The sequence below is a fragment of the Rhinolophus sinicus genome, chromosome 5 (assembly GCF_057876585.1).
Source record: "Rhinolophus sinicus isolate RSI-liver-muscle chromosome 5, RSI-T2T, whole genome shotgun sequence".
In the NCBI taxonomy this organism is placed as follows: domain Eukaryota; kingdom Metazoa; phylum Chordata; class Mammalia; order Chiroptera; family Rhinolophidae; genus Rhinolophus; species Rhinolophus sinicus.
In genome coordinates this window covers 72,615,165-72,634,799 of record NC_142505.1, presented here as the reverse complement: position 1 = coordinate 72,634,799, position 19,635 = coordinate 72,615,165, and the positions used below count along the sequence as shown (strand labels likewise).

Sequence of the window (19,635 nt, the reverse complement as noted above, 5' to 3'; positions counted from 1 at the left end):
CTATTGCCTTCCAGATAAAGCTTAAATTGACCAAGTTAGGTCAAGCCTAACTTGAGCAACAAGGCCCTGCAGGGACAGGCCCCTGTGCCTTCCCCATCCTTGCTTGAGGCTCTTTCTGTACTCTGTGCCCCACCACTCCCCGCCACTATCCTCTGGCCACACTGAACTGTGGTCAGTTTCTCCAAAGCCTGGTATTTCTTTGGGCTCTTCTGCTAGAACCTCTACCTCATCCCCTCCTTTCCTGGCTATTTCTGCATGTCCCTCAGGACTCCCTCTGGATGCCACTCCGGGAGGCTTTCTCTGACTGCTCCTGAGGCCTCCTCAAGCTCCCCTAGCACTTCTGGTTTCTCTCTGTGCTCAGCTTTCTACCTATTACTTACCTGTCTTCCCACCCACAAGGCTGTGAGGGGGAGCTCAATAAGTATCTGTTGAATTCATGAATGAAAGTGGGGTAGTTTTAAGAAAAAATGGATCACTGTATGCTGGCCAAATGTCTCCACAGGTATCTATGTCAGCAGGATAGGAATTCTCAGTAACCATAGTTTAAAGATGAGGAAACTGAGGCTAAGGTAATTTTACTTTGCCCAACACTCAAATTCCTGAGCTCCTGTAGGCAAGCCCCTGTGCTGGGTCTTCTCACCATGTTGGAAGGTGTGCTGGCTAAGAGCAATGGATATTAGGCTAATCACACCAGGTGACAGTTAGGGCTCTGAGACGTTATAGAAGGGCTTGATCTTTTGGACCTCAGTTCTTCATATGGCCCCTAAAATGTTAAAGGAAGTACTGCATGTCAAGGGCCCAGTCCACAGCACAGATTCAGCAAGTATTTATTGATTCTAATCTCTGTCTTAAGGATGGGAGGCCCAGAAGGGGTCTCCGAGCTGAGATGAGGAGGGCAGGACAGAGCCTTCTTTCCCCCCTTCAGCAGCCATGTGAAAAGTATGTGGCCCTGCGGGTTCCCTCAGCCCAGTGCTGGCATGTGTGAGGTGCCTGACTAGGGCCTGCTAGATGGGGAGGCTCCAGAGGGGGCTGCTGTGGTTGAGACCTCTGAAGCCAAGTTCTACTCCAAGAGGCAGGAAGGGCCCACTGAGGTCACCCCAGGGAAGTCCAAGAGGTTTCCCCTGAGACCAGTCATTGACCTGTTCCTCCCCAGCTGCCTGTCCCCCTGTAGGCCCTGCTCCTCTTCCATGGGGGGTCAGCTCTGGGAGGAACCATTGTCCCAGCCCCTCTTCACACATTAGCACCTTTATTTAACTGTCTTTTCCTGAGGCCTGGAGCTTCCCGAGGCAGGCATCTCATCCTTTATTTCCCTGGCACCCAGCACACTGCCTGGAATGCAGGAAATAGTCTCTGAATGAAGCATTCATCAAGTGCTTAGTCTGTACAGGCCCCTAGCACTTACCTTTACTTTGCGGGATCCTCCCAGGGCCCTGTGCATTGGAAGCTGCAGGTAAGGAAACTGAGGCTTGGGGTTGTTAAGTGACTGGCTCAAGGCTATACATATAGTAGCAGCTCCCAGGCCCTCAGGACAGTCTGTGGGAAAGTTGAGAAGAATCTTGATGAGTTGGCAATTGGCAGGGGGTAATCGTCAGTCAGAAATGATTGGCTCAAATTATTAGGTATGAGAAAGGAACCACTCAGAGTTTCCTCACTGAACTGCCTAGAAGAGGTTAGCGGGAGTGACTCCTTAGCAGAACAAAGGGCTGGTCCCTGTAGGGTGGGACCCTGGGGTGTAGACCCAGCTCTTCCCTGGCTGGTCCTAGCACACAAAACACTGCCAACCTGACTTTGCTCCTGGGAACCTTCAATGTACCTCATTCTCTTCAACAGGAGGGCTTCTGGGGGAATCAGTGCCCCCCTCATCACTCAGGTTTCAGTGGGGCACCTTTCATCTGAGAAAACCTGCTTGCTGTCTTGGCAGGGCCTGCATCCCAGCATTTAGTGTGTTAAGATCCTGTAGTGTGCTTTCACGGCTGGACCCAGAGCCATGGAGAGCAGGAGACTAGAGGCATTCTGAGCTCCAAGCCTACTGTCTACTGGGGCCCGTCTCTGGTCCCAGGGTTAAGGTCGGGAAAGTCTGAAGGATGGATTGTAGGGAGCTCCGTAAGGATGCCATGGAGGGCAATGCCAAAAGTGGCCTTTCTCCCAGGTGGGCTCACGGTTAACAGATAGAAGGGCTGTGGATAAACGCTCCACTGGGGCAATAATTATGTACGTTTACTAAGCCCTGGGAGGGATGGTAGTCACGTGGCTCTCGAGGGCGGTGCTCAGCTTTTGAGATGGAGTTAACTTTAATCACTGAAGGCTTTCTGGAGGAGGTGGAATTTTCTGTGGTGATCCATCGTGGTTTTTTCTGAACAGCGAGGATGCACTTAGCACTCTAGGGACCAGCTAGCTGCCAAGGTGAGCTTTTTGCCGGGAAGCAAACCTAGGGGAAGAGAGGGTCGGAGCAGGTTGGGGGAAGGGCCTGGGCGAGGGCAACTGGAGTCGTGGGGTCAACGTGGGCTTGGGTTCCTTGACCTGCCCTAATGCAGCCTTGGATGACTGAACGCGCCATGGCCGTGCAAGGCTGGTGCTGCGGAGCCCCGGGGGCCTGGGTGCAGGCCTCGAGGTCCGAGGCACTCAAGAACAGAGAGCCCCAGGCCGGGGATTAGGCCAGCAGTCTTCGCGGGGCCAGCACGGCAGTCCGCCCTCACAGCGCAGTTCCGCCGGGGTCCCGATGCCCGGCCCGCAGGGGCGAGGCGCGCGCTCCTCGGGGAGCGATGCTGTGGAGCAGGCGGCCTGCGCCAGGCGGCGGTGGCACGAGAGGGCCATCTGCCTGGGTGCTGAGAACTGCAGCGTCCGCGGTGCGAGGCGCGGCCCCTTCGGGCCCCGGGCCCGCGTCCCCTGCCCCGCGCGCACACACCGACCGACGCCCGCCTGCGCCCGCGGCCCGAGTCCCGGTGCCAGGCCCAGACCCAGACGAGGCGCGGGAGGCGGTGCAGGGATTAGTGGACCCCTCCCCCAGCGTTCCCCTCGCCCCGCCCGAGGCAGCGAGGACCCCTGGGCCCGGGGGTGGTGAGGGAGCTTCGTCCCGGCAGTACCCGGGCTGGGGACTCGGCCTCACTGGGCGGGGGCCGCACGGCGAGGTGCGGGCGCGCTGTCAGGCTGCTGTCCGGCTCGGTTGCGGGGGGGGTGGGCTCAGCGCGGGGGTCGCCCGGCCGCATACCCCCGCCGAGGCCACGGCTGGGCGGGCAGTGCCCAGGCGGGTAACCCGACCCGACCCGGCTCCCGGTAGCCGCTCACCCCGCAAGGCCGGGCAGGGGGGAGGGAGAAGAATGGGGAGAGGGGGAAGGGAAGGGGTGGTGGGTGAGGGGCTGTGGGGCCCGCAGGGCCGAGTGCCCGGCCTGTCTACGCTGCTCTAGGGCGGCTGCTTGCGGCGCCCGGGACGAACCAGTCCCCTGCCTCGCGGGCGTCGGGCCTGCGGCAGGAGGGAGCCCTGGGGCTGCACAGGCTTGGCTCAGGGAGGAAGACCCGAGCTGCTGCCTCCATTTTGTTTCCTGCTCAGCTTGGTCTGTGGTGGTGATGGTGGTGTGGGTTTGGGGTGCGGCTGGGCAGGGGGTTCACCTGCGGTCGTGCCTGCTCGGGGACTGAGGCCTCGAAGACCCCAGCCCGAGCCCCCAGGTGAGACCCGCGGTAGGAGGGGGGTTGTCTTGGCCTCGGGCCGAGCCGAGCGGGCTGAGGACAGGTGCCCAGTGGATGGGGAGCCCGGGCTGTAACCTAAGATGGAGGCCGGGACTGACGCGGGCCCGAGCAAGGCTGGCGGGGCGGTCGGACAGGCCTCAGCCGGGCCAGGTGTCGCTGGGGTTGGGGCTCAAGACAGGTAGGGTGCTGGAGTCGTGTGCAGCTCGGGGCCAGCCCAGCGCCCCGAGGTAGGTGAGGGGACCGGATTGCCACCCACGACGCTCGCAGGCCCCGGCTCTCCGGGGAGGCGCGCGAGGTCCCTAGGGAGCCCGCCTCAGGCCCCGCCCGGGCTGCCGGGCCGCCCGTAGGCCCGGGCCGCGAGCGGGTGCGCAGGGGGAGGGGAGGGGGCGGCAGCGGCGGCTCCGCTGATTGGGCGGCGCGCTCGCGAGCCTGACTTCACCCGCCCTGAACCCCGAAGAGTGAGGCGAGGGGGCGCGCGCGCGCGCGCGCGGTGGGGGCAGGGGTGCGCGCGCACTCCGGGCCAGCAGCACGCGGGCCGGCGCGAGGCGCTCGGTCGCACGCGCCGCCACGGGGGCGCGCGCGGTGGGGGTGTGAGGAGGCGGAGGAGGCGGCGGCGGACTAGGCCGGGGCAGGTCGCGCTCGCTGCCTTCTCCCCTGAAGAGAGACGCGGGGGGGAGGGGGGTACGGCGAGCGGCTTCGCTCTCTCCCCACCCCTCCGCTCGCGCCCCAGTGTTATGAGGGTCACCCCCTCCCCCCAGCCGGCCCGGGAGGGGGCACGGGGCACGGTAACTAGTGCGGTGGGGTGGGCGGCGGGCAGGCGCGAGGAGGGAGGAGGCGGCCGGGCGGGGAAGATGGTGGTGGCCGTGAGGTGAGGGGCGCAGGGGAGGGCCGGGCGCAGCGCGGTGTTGGTGGCCCGCGGCGTTGCAGCCGCGGGCCCCCTCCCCCTCCATCACTACCAGTCGGGCTCAGGCCTAGCCCGCCCGGCCGCCGCGAACTTCCTCCCGGCGCGGCCCGTGCCCCGCCGGCCTATCGTGCACACCTCGGCCTCTGCTTCCCCTCAGGTAGCGGGCTGGGGGATGCGGGGCCGGCTGCCCCCCCGCAGCAAACTTTGCTTGTTGCTGAATATTGATGAGTGTGATCGGCTCGGCCTGGAGGTGCTGCCGTGGCTGCGGGAAGGAGCGCGGCCCGGGCAGGCGGCGGCGGCGTCGGCAGCAGCCATGTTTGTCAAGCTGTAGCAGCTGCTGCTGCTGCTGCCCTGACTCGGCTTCACCGGCTGCCTCCGTTTCTCCCACTGCTGCGTCCTGGCCTCTGGGCCCTGCAGCCGTGGACCGAGCCGGCCTGCAGTCAGGAAGGCGAGCTTCGGGGTGCACCCGGTTCTGCTGATTGGCTTGCGGCCTGCGGACGGCCGCTGTAAAGGCTCTGGCGCCGGCTGGGCGCAGGGTGCAGCGCTATTGTGACCGCTGCGCTCGAGCGAGCCAGGAAGGGGGTAACCTTTTTTGTGCAGCGTCCGGGATCCCCCCTCCCCGACCCTCCGAACCTCACGGGGAAATCTGGCCGCTGGACCCCCAGCGGAGGAGGAGGAAGACAATTCCTGTTTGAGATTTGGGAATTTCTACTGCCAAAGGATTTTAATTTTAGTTCAGCCCAACTGTCCACCAGTCTGCAGTGCAGGAAAAAGGAACGGGCTGTTTCCATGTGGCAAGATCTGCCCACCTCCGGGAAGATGGAGTTTGTGGAGCCTCTCCGAGGCCATTTTTCCATCCTCGGTTGGGGAACTTTTCCGCCCATGGAAGTGCAGCAGAAAGGCATCGAGGCCACTAGGCCTTGAGAAATGGCTGCCATTTTGAAGATAAGAGTCCAATGGCCTGTTAACTCAGATTAATTTCTGTGTTTTTGGATTCCAGGTTGATGCTGGCCCAGGATGGATCAGACCTGTGAACTACCTAGAAGAAATTGTCTGCTGCCCTTTTCCAATCCAGTGAATTTAGATGCCCCTGAAGACAAGGACAGCCCTTTCGGTAATGGTCAATCCAATTTTTCTGAGCCACTTAATGGGTGTACTATGCAGTTATCGACTGCCAGTGGAACATCCCAAAATGCTTATGGACAAGATTCTCCATCTTGTTACATTCCACTGCGGAAACTACAGGATTTGGCCTCCATGATCAATGTAGAGTATTTAAATGGGTCTGCTGATGGATCAGAATCCTTTCAAGACCCTGAAAAAAGTGATTCAAGAGCTCAGTCGCCAATTGTTTGCACTTCCTTGAGTCCTGGTGGTCCAACAGCACTTGCTATGAAACAGGAACCCTCTTGTAATAACTCCCCCGAACTCCAGGTAAAAGTAACAAAGACTATCAAGAATGGCTTTCTGCACTTTGAGAGTTTTACTTGTGTGGACGATGTAGATTCTGAAATGGACCCAGAACAGCCAGTCACAGAGGATGAGAGTATAGAGGAGATCTTTGAGGACACTCAGACCAATGCCACCTGCAATTATGAGCCTAAATCAGAGAATGGTGTAGACGTGGCCATGGGAAATGAACAAGACAGCACACCAGAGAGTAGACACGGTGCAGTCAAATCGCCATTCTTGCCATTAGCTCCTCAAACTGAAACACAGAAAAATAAGCAAAGAAATGAAGTGGACGGCAGCAATGAAAAAGCAGCCCTTCTCCCAGCCCCCTTTTCACTAGGAGATACAAACGTTACCATAGAAGAGCAATTAAACTCAATAAATTTATCTTTTCAGGATGATCCAGAGTCCAGTACCAGTACATTAGGAAACATGCTAGAATTACCTGGAACTTCATCATCATCTACTTCACAGGAATTGCCATTTGTAAGCAGTTTTTGGTACAACTTAAATATACACAAATGTATATGTACAGGCAACTTAAAAGGAAACATAACTAATTGGTTTTTGGTTTATCAGTTCACAGCTGAAAGCCTATTGCTAATGATAAGCTTTTTGGGGAACTTTTACTTTGATTTTTAAATTTATCTCTATTGTACGAGTTTGGTTCTTTTTAGGTTTTCCCAATTAACTCTCCTTTGAGGACTGGCTAAGAGTTAAACTTTTAAGCGTTTTTGATTTAGTTCAGATTTAATTTTCCAAGATGGAGGTGTACATTGTTTAGCTTTTTTTTTTTTAAAGTGATGTTGGCTTGCTGGTATCTTGAGTATAAGTGAACCAACTAATTACTTGGAGTCCTGTTTTCACATAAGGCATGGCTTATTTTTTTGGGTGACTCTTGTTGCAGGTTGAAGTCCAATTTGGGCAAAAATTGGAAGTAACTAAGATGAGACATCAGTCCAAATTTAAATTAGACTAATTTTTCTGAACTACCTGTTGTGAAGGTACAGCATCGTATACTTTAGATAACTACGACTATCAGTAGGCTCTTGAACTTTTCCTAGTTTTTAATTTTGAAGTATATATGTGTGTATGTATGTATATCTAGATTTTATATGTATATATATATATATATATATATATATATATATATATATCGTATGTGTGTACATGTGTAGAAATCGAAAAAATTTGAGTTATTCAGTAGTGCTGTGTAATACAGGGTGTTTAAAGTGATAAAATTCTTGTTTATGTGATCTTAGGCAGAATTTCTCAACTGTCTCTAGTTACCTAAGTGATTAGTTGACTTCCTTTAGCCTCAGTTTCATCACCTTTAAAATCTGAAACTTTGATTGTTAAAATCGTTCCTTTCAGCTTTAAATATTTGGTTCTGATTTTGTTTCTGCCCAGACACCCTGTCATGGTCACCTGTAATGTCACCAAAGAGGATTCCTCCCACCCCTACCCCCAACAAATGCCTCTGAAATACTATGTAAAGATTTAACCAGACAGAATTTTAGCGTGTGTGGTGATTGTTTTGTGGCATTAAATAGTCACTTTACCATATAGCCCTGCTATTCTTTAAAGTTACAAAAGGAGAATGTGGGTGTGTCACTTTTGTTTCTATTGATTTGTATCTTAAATATGCTTTAATATTTCTTGGTTTCTTAGCTTGGCAGTTGTAGATTTAAACATTTTGTTTTGGTAGTTACCTTGAGTCTGTATTGTGCTAGATATTTTTTAGGGTGAATAGGCTATATTGGCAACCTATCGGCAGCTCAGATGAATCCATTTTCTTGCGTTCACTTTGAAATTGATTTTATGCACACATACATAGTTTTGCCTTTGTATTTACATGAAAACATAGATCTAACAGTGGAGATAGATGTTTCTTTTTTATTTTATTTTTTTTTTAAGGAGGACGCAGCTCATAATGGCTTTCCACACGGGGATCGAACCGGCACCTTGGTGCTGTCAGCACCAGGCTTTAACCAACTGAGCTAACCGGCCACCCCTAGATGTTTCTTTAGAAGCATACGAGTAGAGGTAGAAATCTGTTTGATTCTCATCAAAGAGATATCGGTGGAGTATTGGTTTTGTTAAAAACAGTTGAAAATATTAGAGCCTATAGACAGTATGTTGTGTATTTAAAATGAGAGTTGGCAAACTTGTATAAATGTAGAAACATTTTTTTCAGGCAGAAAATCTAAATTGTTAAAGAGATTATGGGCTTGAAGAAACAAGTATCTTTAATTTATTCTTTTAGGCCTTTGGGTCAAAGTTGAACTATTGCTTTGATTTTTGCCTGTGATATTTTTTATCTGAGGATTTAAGAACATGAAGTCAATCTCAGAATGCAAATTTAACTGAAAAATATAGTTTGGGAAAGCTGTATAAAATCGTATGTAGCTACACACTATTGACGTATTCAGACTATTCAGTTGATTCAGTGCAGCAGGTATAGCACGCTTACTCTGTATTAGGTCCTGTGCTCAGAGCTGGAAATTTTGCAAAATCTCTAGCAAATGCTGTTTTTCTTCTAGTCTGTCTGTAATATTGTGATAGAATAAAGATTCTCTTGGCGAGAGTAAGAGTAGTTATTAGGGTTGTAAACCTCATGTCTGGAATTAGAGAAAGACACATAATTCAAGATCATATTGTCTGTTGTTTTGTGTATCTAGATATAAGCACACTGTTTGCCTCCTGTCATGAATGAGCAGTTTACCCTCATGTGCTCTTCAGTTATTTTGTTCGCATACAGTGATGTCATTATGTGATTGTCATTATACTTAATAATTCTGACCTGTTGCTTTTATATTTAATGGGGTTGATACCTTCTCATTTCTGCCAGTGTACATATAGTGCACAGTACTTTGTGTGCTGGATAAAATCTTGAAGGAAGGTTGGTCCCCAGAGCTCCAAGTTTAAACAGGCGATACCGTAGTTTATTAAGTGCTTTGCTCTGTGTTGTCTCTGGGTCTCTTCATAGCCTTTTAGTACAAAGAGATGTCATAGAAGACAGGTCAACCTTCAAGGCACTTGAGATTATTGGAGACAAGACTGAAAGCCTTGAAATCATGGAATTATCTGAGTACTCTTGGCATTCTTGAGTGTCTTCTGAAGGTCTCTGATACTTTCCTGGGCCTGAAGTAACTCCTGGTTTTCTCACGAGGCTGATTTGCTGCAGTTGTTTGTTTTCTACCTCACTTAGATATTTTATGGAGAATTTATACTTGAGCAGAGTCAGCAGTAGAAAAAGGGGTAAATCCATCAAGATTATTTCAAAGGGGAAAATTGACAGCCCTTTGGGGACGGCCTGGATTGGAGGAAAAATGGAGCCTGGATTTGAAGAATGAAGGAGAGAGAGAAGTGTAGATGATGTCTAAGGCTTGTCATGTTGGTGACTGAGCCAAAAAACAATTCCTTAGGGTTTCTCTCATCATCCCAGCAATTCTCTACTCCCTCCTTTCCTCTCTCGGAAGAAAATTGATCCTATCTCCACACCTCTCAGGTTGTGCTATCCAACTTCCTCCTTGCTGGAGGACCTTGTTTTATTCATTACTCTTTCCCTCTGGGATGTGTATTCTCTGCCTCTCTACTGCATCACATTTTCTGCCTAAAAACAAGATGACATCCTCCTATTCTAAAGGAACCTTCTTCTATCTTGTAACCCTCTAATTATCTTTCCCCTTTACTGGTGAATTTCTTTTTTCTTTTTTTAAGTTTATGTTGGGAAACTGTATTTCTCCAGGGCCCATCAGCTTCAAGTAGTTGTCCTTCAATCCAGTTGTGGAGGGCGCAGCTCAGCTCCAAGTCCAGTTCCTGTTTTCAATCTTTGGTTGCAGGGGATGCAGCCCACCAACCCATGAGGGAATTGAACTGGCAACCTTGTTGAGAGCTCGCAGGCAGCAACTGAGCCATCTGGCCACCCCTACTGGTGAATTTCTTGAAAGAATTGTCTGCTTCATTTATCTCTGCTTAAAGCTCTCTGGATTGGCTTCTCTGTCCTCCACTCTACTGAAGCTGTTCTTTCATAAATCACAAATGACACTTCCATACTTATCCTACTAGATTTGCAGTATTTTCACCACTACTCCTTTAAATAGTTCTTTTTTTTTTTAAATTAAAGTTTATTGGGGTGACAATTGTTAGTAAAGTTACATAGATTTCAGGTGTACAATTCTGTGATACATTATCTATGTCTCACGTTGTGTGTTCACCACCCAGGGTCAGTTCTCTTTCGATCACCATATATTAGACATATATTAGACCCCGTTTACCCTCTTCTAGAGCCCTCTTCCCCCCTTACTCTCTGGTACCCCTAAACTGTTTTCTGTGTCTATGAGTTTTTGTTTCTCATTTGTTAGTCTTGTTCTTTTGTTGTTTTCAGTTTTATATCCCACATATCAGTGAAATCATATGGTTGTCTATTTTTTCTGTCTTATTTCGCTTAGCATTATAGTTTCAAGATCCATCCATGTTGTCACAAGTGGTACTATTTCATCTTACCGCCGAACAGTATTCCATTGTGTATATATACCACGACTTCTTTATCCTTTCATCTTTCGAAGGACATTTTCATTGTTTCCATGTCTTGGCCGCCGTAAATAAAGCTGCAGTGAACATTGGAGCACACGTGTTTTTTGACTGCTTCTTCTCTTCCTTTCCTCTTTCCTTAATTCTCTGCAGTTTCATCCACTTTCATTGATTCATTTTGCTGCTACTGTGCTGTGTGGAAACTCGCGACTTGATTTCTGAGCATCAGACCAAGAAAGTCTAATTGCCAACCAAGCTTCTCTTTTATTGCCAAACATGCATTTCCTTCTGTGTTAATGATGGCATCATCCTCCTGTTCATTTCAAGGCAGGAAACGTTGGAGTCACTTATTCATTTGCATGATCAAAGCACATTGAATGCCTGCCTCCTCCATGCTAGGCACTGCTGGTATGAAAGAAAGTCTGTGTTCTTAAGGAACTTGACTGTGTGGGGAAGACAAGTGTCAACAATGACAATACAGAATACTAAGTGGTTTGGGAGGTGTTATCGATGCAGTACTGGAGGAGTGTGGAGGAGGCATGCCTGGAGTAATCAGGACGAACTTCACAGAGGGGTTGTATATAATTTGAGAAGAGACATGCTGTATGTAACAGGGAATAGCATATACAAGTTTCAAGAAATCCTTTGATGGGAATCTGGGAAGAGTGGGGTTGTCAGGAGATAAAGATAGGCCTTGTATGCCTTGCTATAGAGCTGAGTTTTTATGTTACTTCTCAATAATACATATCTCTTCAGTCTTTTCATTCCCATTCTACTATGAGGTCTTTATCACTGATCTTCATACAATTTTTCTCTCCAGTCTATCTTATACAAAGTTACTTTTGGCCTTGAAAATGAGAAATACTAGGTCTCTGATTTATCTTTAATGCCTATTCCTCTCCTCATTTGCCTACCAAATAAAGCCCAAATTCAATGTCCTTCAATAGATAGGACCCCCGTCATGACCTTTCCAAATCATATGCTATACCCAGGTCATCCTGGATTGTTAGTGGTGCCTTGCTTCATACTGTCCCCTGGCTCAGGCCTTCATCTTCCTGGTCTGATTTCATCTTTGCATCTTAACAATGTGTAGCATGGTGCCTTCTTTGTATTAGACACTCATATTTATTGAGTAAAAGAATGAATGGTGCTATTACAGAGATGAGGGGGCTAAATTTTAGATTAGGATGATGATGGATGGAATCTCAGCTCTCGTCTTCAATGTACCAAATTTCAAAACTTAAGAGGTGTTTTTTGCCTTCATGTCCTTATGCACTCAATTTCTAAGGCCTTTGAATTTGAGCTCCCTAATATCTCAAGCATTAATTTTTCTCTCGCTTCTCACTTTCAATCTCCTAATTAAGTATATTAAATCGTAATGATTTTATGTTGGACCCATCTCAGTGTATACTGTGCTACCTGTTTATTTGGAGAAGTTCCTTTAATCTCTCTGAGGCCCAGTTCCTTATTTCTAAATTAGGGCTGATACCTAACATGCAAGGTTGCTTGAGAGGAGGGTGTAAAAGATAATTTATTTGAAGCAACTAGTTCTGAAGGAGGAGCTCATTAAGTGATGCCTGTTATATGCCAAGAGCCAAATGCAATTTGAAAGAGCTGTGAATTTTGAGAAACATCTTTGCATTTTTAGTTTTGTCTCTATTCCAAAACTCTTTTCTTGCTAATTGATAAGGACATTAAACTGTTGACAGTTTATTTTTGTTTAACAATTGGGAATTTGATCCATTTTTGTTTGATAATCAGGAGTATTTAATTTGTGCAGTAGGATCAGTATCTTTCTGTAGCCTAACTATTAAGTGGTGTAACTTTATGACGTTGTTGCTTTTGTTGCTTGTATTTTGTTAGGGATATAAATGTTTCATTTCCACCTTCTGGGAAGCCCATTGAAAAGAGACCCGCCTCTTTTCTGGTTGTGGGTTTGACTTTCAATTAACAGTTGTTCCTGAAACTTTTCAAATGATCTCAAGTGCAGCCTTTTGAAGAAATTGTTATGAATCTTTTTAGTTAGAAAAGTAATTAATATCCGTGGTTAAAAAAAGTCAAATTAAAAAATAGAATGTAAAAGTCTTTTTTTCTGTCACCCCCATATACTTCCTCGTTTGCACTGTTGGTATTCTATTAGAATTTTCTTTGTAAATCTTTTGGTAGCACAAGTGTCTTAATAGATGTATTATTCGATATCTTGGTTAATATGTTAGGGACATCTTGTTATATGAGCATACATCTCCATTCTTTTTTTTCTTTTTATTGAAATTTTTATTGGGGTTAATATAGATCCACATGCATTTTTAAGAATCTGGAGAGATCCCTTGTATATTTTGCCTCGTTTTGCAATGGTAATGTTTTGCAAAAACATCTAATATCACAGCTAGGATATTGATTTGACGTTGCTATAATACACCAATCTTATTCAGGTTTCCCCTTAATAAATTGAAACAGATATTAGTGTTTGTTCCTGGTATTAGTTGAAATTTCTTTATTAAGGCTTCTAAAGTTCTTTCCACATCTCCAGTGACCTTATGTAAAATGCCATAATATTCTATTAAAGATTGCTGGAAGGATAAAATCCATTTTGGATTAAATTAAAAATAATTACTGGTTATATGATATCCCCTAGTATACTAGGAAGAGTCTGAAGGTAGTCTTTCTTTGTAAATTATGAGAGTATATTCCCCTTGTCATTTCTCATTTCTCTTTTTAAAAAATTTATATTGGGGAACTGATTTTTTTTTTTCCCAGGACCCATCAGCTCCAAGTCAAGTCATTGTTTTCGCTCTAGTTGTGGAGGGCGCAGCTCACTGGCCCATGTGGGAATTGAACAGGCAACCTTGGTGTTAAGAGCACTGCACTCTAACCAAGTGAGCCAAGTGGCTGCCCCATCTAATTTCTCTTGATATTGTAATTGGAACTGTTGAAATCCCTGGTGAAAGTAGGTGATGTACAGGTTATATCTGTACCGAGTAAAAATAACAGACATTGATGTCATGTAATTGTCATTGGAATTTTACATTCAAAGTCATTTCTTTAACATTGTAGTTGGTTCAATTGACAATGTATTGAATCTATTTTTATAATTAGTATATCAAAGAACAACACTTCACCATGCCATGATCTGTAAAGAATTGCAGAGCAGTTGGAGAGAAGCAATAAAGTTCTACATTTAAAGTGCTTTTCTTTTTAACGTAGTAGAGCTTTGTGGCAGAAGTGTTATATAGTAGTGCAGGTAATTAAACCACTGAAATTAGTTCTGTGGTGGAGTAGACTAGAGTTATAAGTAAAGTTTTGAAAGGTACCTTACTAATTTCATAGTAAAGTATGTGGAACTCTTTCCTAAGGATAAACTGTTCATAGTGGAATTACCAGGGAAATGGGTTAAATTTTTTGTGTCTCTTGATGTACCTACTTCTTTTCTGTATGGCTTTCCAAAAGGACTGTACCATTTTGCACAGATCTAAGTAGTGTATGAGTCTAGCATTTTCCACACTTGGATAACAAAGCCAATTTTTATAGCATTGATTTTTTTTCTTTATTAAATAGGTATATAATTCTACCACAGGTTGATTTAATTAATACAACTTGATTATCAAAAATGATTTCTGTTAGTTTACTGTTTATATTTTTCCTATGACCTTTGTGTCTATATCCTTTGCTGACTTATCTGTTTGGATTTTAATGTTTTATAGCTGTTACCCTTTTATCTCATTGGGTATAAATATTTCTTCTCAATCTGTTTTTCATTTTAGTTAATGATTTTCTGTAGTTGTACAGCTGAAGTTTCATTTTCAGTATAGCCAGATCTGTGGTTTGGAGTGATTTTTTTAAAAAATTGATTCATAGCTTATTATGCTTCTATATATTTGATATAGAATTTTATAGACTTGTAAAAATTTGAAGAAATATCTGCTGCAGTCTTATTGATTTAATAGGGATTTTATTTTAATATCTAGTACTATGCTGGTGATAATTTTTTATAGTGCCTTTAATATCCTTGTTGAAAACATAAATTCTTAGAACTGTGGAAAGAATGTTTTCCTCTGTATCAGTTATCTATTCTGCCTAACACATTACATTCAAATTTAGCAGCCTAAAACAAGCATTGTCAGAGGATTAGGAATCAGGGAGTGGCTTAGCTGGGTGGTTCTGGCTCAGAGTCTCATGAGATTGCAATTGAGATGACGCTAGAACTGCAGTCATCTGAAGGCTGTAAGATCCCTGTCCAAGATGGCTCACGCGTGGCTGCTGGCTATAGGAAGCCTCAGTTCCTTGCCATGTGAGCCTTTCCATAGGGCTGCTCATTTTGTCCCTGACTTCCCCCAGAGTGAATGAACCAAGAGAGGAGGAGGGACCAAGCAGGAACATCCAAGGGGACACAATTTGGGAAGGGACTACACAAGGGCCTGAATACCATGAGGTGGGAACCATTGGGGGCCATCCAGGGGGCTGGTTACCACATCCACAAAACAAATGAATAGTTTAATTAAAGGAGAATTAGCTTAAGTATACAAGTGTCTCCTGTAATGAACCACTTTTCACTTTTAAGCTGAACTAGTGGACTTTGTTTTTTCACATTTAATTTTTGAAGAGGTATGTGATTCAAAAATATAAAAAGGTAACCAGTGAAGCACCCTTGTACTTTGTCTGCTCGGTTAACACCTTCAATTCCTGTGGCCTCTTCCCATCATTTTTTATGACAAAGGTAGCGGATTGTTATGTACCCTTAATCTTGACTTTTTAAAAAAAATATATCATTGAAATCTTTCCATTTTAGAACATAGTTTTCACGTTGTTTTTTACAACTGGATAGTGTTCTATTGTATAAGTGTATGCGACGTTTTTAATTCAGACATTCTTTTGCTGAAAGTGAATAACCGTACACATAAGCAATTTTGAATGTATGCAAATACAACTGTAGGATAAATCTCCAGAAGTGGAATTGTGGGTCAAAGTTAAATATGTTTATAATTTTGAAAGATATTGCCAAATTCCCCATTAAAAAAGTGTATATAGTTACACTCCCAATCAGCAGTATATTGAATGTGGCTATTTCAATGGGGATTCTTTATTTAATTTTTATTTTTAATTGTGGTAAAATACACATAGCATAAACTTTACCATCCTACTCAATTTTAAGTGTGCAGTTCAGTAATTTTAAGTATATTCACATTTTTGTGCAACCATTCTCCAGAATGCTTTCCATCTTGAAAAACAAACTATCCATTAAACAACTTCCCACCCTCCAGCCCCCACCCCCTGGCAATCACCATCCTACTTTCTGCCCCTGAATTTCACTGCTCTAGATATGTCATGTAAGCGGAATCATATAGTATTTATCTTTTTGTGACTGGCTTATCTCACTTAGTAGAATGTATTCAGAGTTCACCTATGTTGTAGCATGTCAGAATTTTCTTCCTTTTTAAAGATAACCTATTGTATGTAACACCACATTTTCTTTGTTCATCAAGTCAGTGGACACCTTTTGTCTATTGTGAATAACGCTGATATGAACATGGGTGTACAAATGAATCTTTTGGGATTCAGTGGGGATTCTTCTCTTCTTTTTCTTTCTTTCTTTTTTTTTTTTTAAGGGCGCAGCTCACAGTGGCCTCTGCGGGGATCGAACCGTTAATTTTGGTGCTACCAGCACCATGCTCTAACCAACTGAACTAACCAGCCATTCCCCAGTGGGGATTCTTAATGAAGGTACTTCTTATAGCTGAGGGGGAAAGGAATAATAAACTTTTATTTGGTACCCAAATTACCCAGAGTTTAGATATTTTGTACTTTTTCCCTTTTTTTTTTTTACATTCATCTTTTGCTTCTCTGCACTTCTTTTTTTTTTTTTAATTTTAATTTTATTAAATTTATTGGGGTGACAATTGTTAGTAAAATTACATAGATTTCAGGTGTACAATTCTGTGTTACATCATCTATAAATCCCATTGTGTGTTTATCACCCAGAGTCAGTTCTCCTTCCATCACCATATATTTGATCCCCCTTACCTTCATCTCCCACCCCCCACCCCCCACTTTTTCCCTTTTTAAAAAAAGTTTTCTAAGGTATTTTTTGTTGTAAAAGCATGGACTTTTAAAAATTAAATCAACATCCTACATTTACATCATTTTACATAAGAATTCTTTTCAGTGTTTCAACTTCAAATATATATTACTTGTATAATTATAAATTAAAAAAACATAGTAGCTGCCGTTTTAAAAATTATTGAAAAATACACCGTCTCAAGGGGGACAACTCAGTGGCTTTAGTATATTTACAGAGTTGAACAAACAAAACCACTAATTACAGAACATTTCTTTACCCAAAAAGAAACCCTGTAGCAGCAGTCATTCCTTATTCTCCCCTCCCCGAGCCCCTGACAACCACTAATTTACTTTCTGTCTGTGGATTTACCTATTCTGGGTATTTCATATAAATGGAATCTTAATCTGTGGCCTTTGGCCTTTTGTGTCTGACTTCTTTCATTTAGCATAACGTTTTTAGGTTTATTCATGTTGTAGTATGTATAAGTACTTAATTCCATTATATTGCCAAATAATACTGCATTGTACTGATATACCACATTTTGTTTATCCATTGATTAGTTGATGGACATATTGTTTCCACTTTTTTGGCTGTTAGGAGGAATGCTTTTAATGAACATTTATGAACAGGTTTTTTTGTGTGAATATATATTTTCAGTTCCCTTGAGTATATTCCTAGGAGTGGTATTACTGGGTCATGTGGTGACTGTTGAACGTTTTGAGGAACTGCCACACTTTTGATCAGTGGCTGCACCATTTTACAATCCCACTAGCGATGTATGAAGGTTTTAATTTCTTCATATTCTTGCCAACACTTGTTATTATTGTTTAATTTTAGCCGTCCTATTGAGTGTCAAGTGTTACTGTATCTCATTGTGGTTTTGATTTACATTTCCCTGATGACTAATGATGTCAAGCATCCTTTTATGTGCTTATTGACTATTTGTACAGCTTCCTTGGCGAGTCTGCAAATCCTTTGCTTATTTTCTTTGTTTTTTTAAAGGAGGGCACAGCTTACAGTGGCCCATGCAGGGAATGAACCGGCAACCTTGGCGTTATTAGCTCCACGCTCTAACCAGCTGAGCGAATCGGCCACCGCTGCCTGTTTTTTAAATATTGGTTTACTTTTTATTGTTGAGCTGTAGTAGTTCCTTATATATTCTGGATATATATTAGCTATGATTTGCAAATATTTTCTCCCATTCTGTGGGCTTTTTCATTTTCTTGGTGGTATCCTTGAAGCATAAAGGTTGTTAATTTTGATGAAGTTGAGTTTATTTTCTTTCTTTGCTTATGCTTTTGGTGTTATATCCAAGAAACCATTGCCTAATCCAAGATCAGGAAGATTTACTTCTATGTTTTCTCCTAAAAGTAATATCTTTAGCTCGTACGTTTTGGTTTTTGATCATTTTGAATTTTTGTTTATGACGTGAGGTCGGAGCCCAACTTTTGTATGTGGGTGTCCAGTTGTCCCAACATCATTTGTTGAAAAAGACTATTCTTTCCCTATTGAATGATCTTGGCCTTGTTGAAAATACAGTAGTTCCTCCTTATCCTCAGAGGGTACATTCCAAGACCCCCAGTGGATCCCTGAATCAATCCATGGATAGTATCAGACCCTATGTACACTATACATACGCATACATACCTGTGATAAAGTTTATTTTGTAAATTAGGCATAGTAAGAGATTAACAACAATAATACATAGAACAATTATAACAAGGTACTGTAATAAAAGTTACATGAATGTGTTCTCTCTCTCTCATAACCAATCTGATAACCTAGATGGCTACTAAGTGACTAACGGGTAGGTAGTGTATACAGCACGCATATGCTGGACAAATACATGATTCCTGGGATGGCTGGAACAGGATGGCTTAAGATTTCACACACTACTCCGAATGGCATGCAATTTAAAACTTATGAATTACTTATTTCTGGAATTTTGCATTTAATGTTTTTGAACCATGGTTGACTGCAGGTACCTGAAGCTGAAGAAAAGTGAAACCGTGAATAAGTGGGGACTACTATATTTAAGGATTTATTTCTGGAGTCTCAAATCTACTCTTTCGTTGATTTATATGTGTATCCTTAGCCAGTGCTATACTTTTTTTTTTAATTTATTTTTTTAAAGATTTTATTGGGGAAGGGGAACAGGATGTTATTGGGGAACAGTGTGTACTTCCAGGACTTTTTTCCAAGTCAAGTTGTTGTCCTTTCAATCTTTTTTTTTTTTGAAGGGGAACAGGACTTTATTGGGGAACAATGGTCAAATTGTTGTCCTTTCAATCTTAGTTGTGGAGGGTTCTGTTCAGCTTCAAGTTGTTGTTCTTTCAGTCTTAGTTGTGGAGGGCGCAGCTCAGCTCCAGGTCCAGTTGCCGTTGCTAGTTGCAGGGGGCACAGCCCACCATCCCTTGCGGGAGTCGAACCAGCAACCTTGTGGTTGAGAGGACACTCTCCATCCAACTGAGCCATCCGGGAGCTCAGCGGCAGCTCAGCTCAAGGTGCCGTGTTCAATTTTAGTTGCAGGGGGCGCTGCCCACCATCCCTTGCGGGAGTCGAAGAATTGAACTGGCAACCTTGTGGTTGAGAGCCCGTGCTCCAACCAACAACTGAGCCATCCGGGAGACAGCTTAGCTCAAGGTGCCCTGTTCAATCTTAGTTGCAGGGGGCAGAGCCCACCATCCCTTGCGGGAGTCGAGGCATTGAACTGGCAACCTTGTGGTTGAGAGCCCACTGGCCCATGTGGGAATCGAACCGGCAGCCTTTGGAGTTAGGAGCACGGAACTCTAACCGCCTGAGCCACCGGGCCGGCCCTGTCCTTTCAATCTTAGTTGTGGAGGGTGCCGTTCAACTTCAAGTTGTTGTCCTTTCAGTCCTAGTTGTGGAGGGCGCAGCTCAGCTCCAGGTCCAGTTGCCGTTGCTAGTTGGAGGGGGCGCTGCCCACCATCCCTTGTGGGAGTCGAACTGGCAACCTCGTGGTTGAGAGGACGCGCTCCAACCA

At 44.7% G+C, this 19,635-nt stretch overlaps 1 protein-coding gene across 9 annotated transcripts in view; it reads left to right on the top strand.

Annotated features, from left to right (window-relative positions):
• The first annotated feature begins 2,922 nt into the window (after positions 1-2,922).
• NSD1 (nuclear receptor binding SET domain protein 1) overlaps positions 2,923-19,635 on the top strand; it is a 142,719-nt gene continuing 126,006 nt past the window's right edge. Inside the window, exons 1-3 of one of the 9 annotated variants that reach the window (XM_074313415.2) lie at positions 2,934-3,128; positions 5,589-5,702; positions 6,437-6,526. In XM_074313415.2, coding sequence (XP_074169516.1) covers positions 5,673-5,702; positions 6,437-6,526 — 120 coding nt within the window. In that variant the 5' untranslated portion in view covers positions 2,934-3,128; positions 5,589-5,672. The other 8 variants (XM_074313413.2, XM_074313412.2, XM_074313417.2 and 5 more) reach the window with 8 other exon arrangements.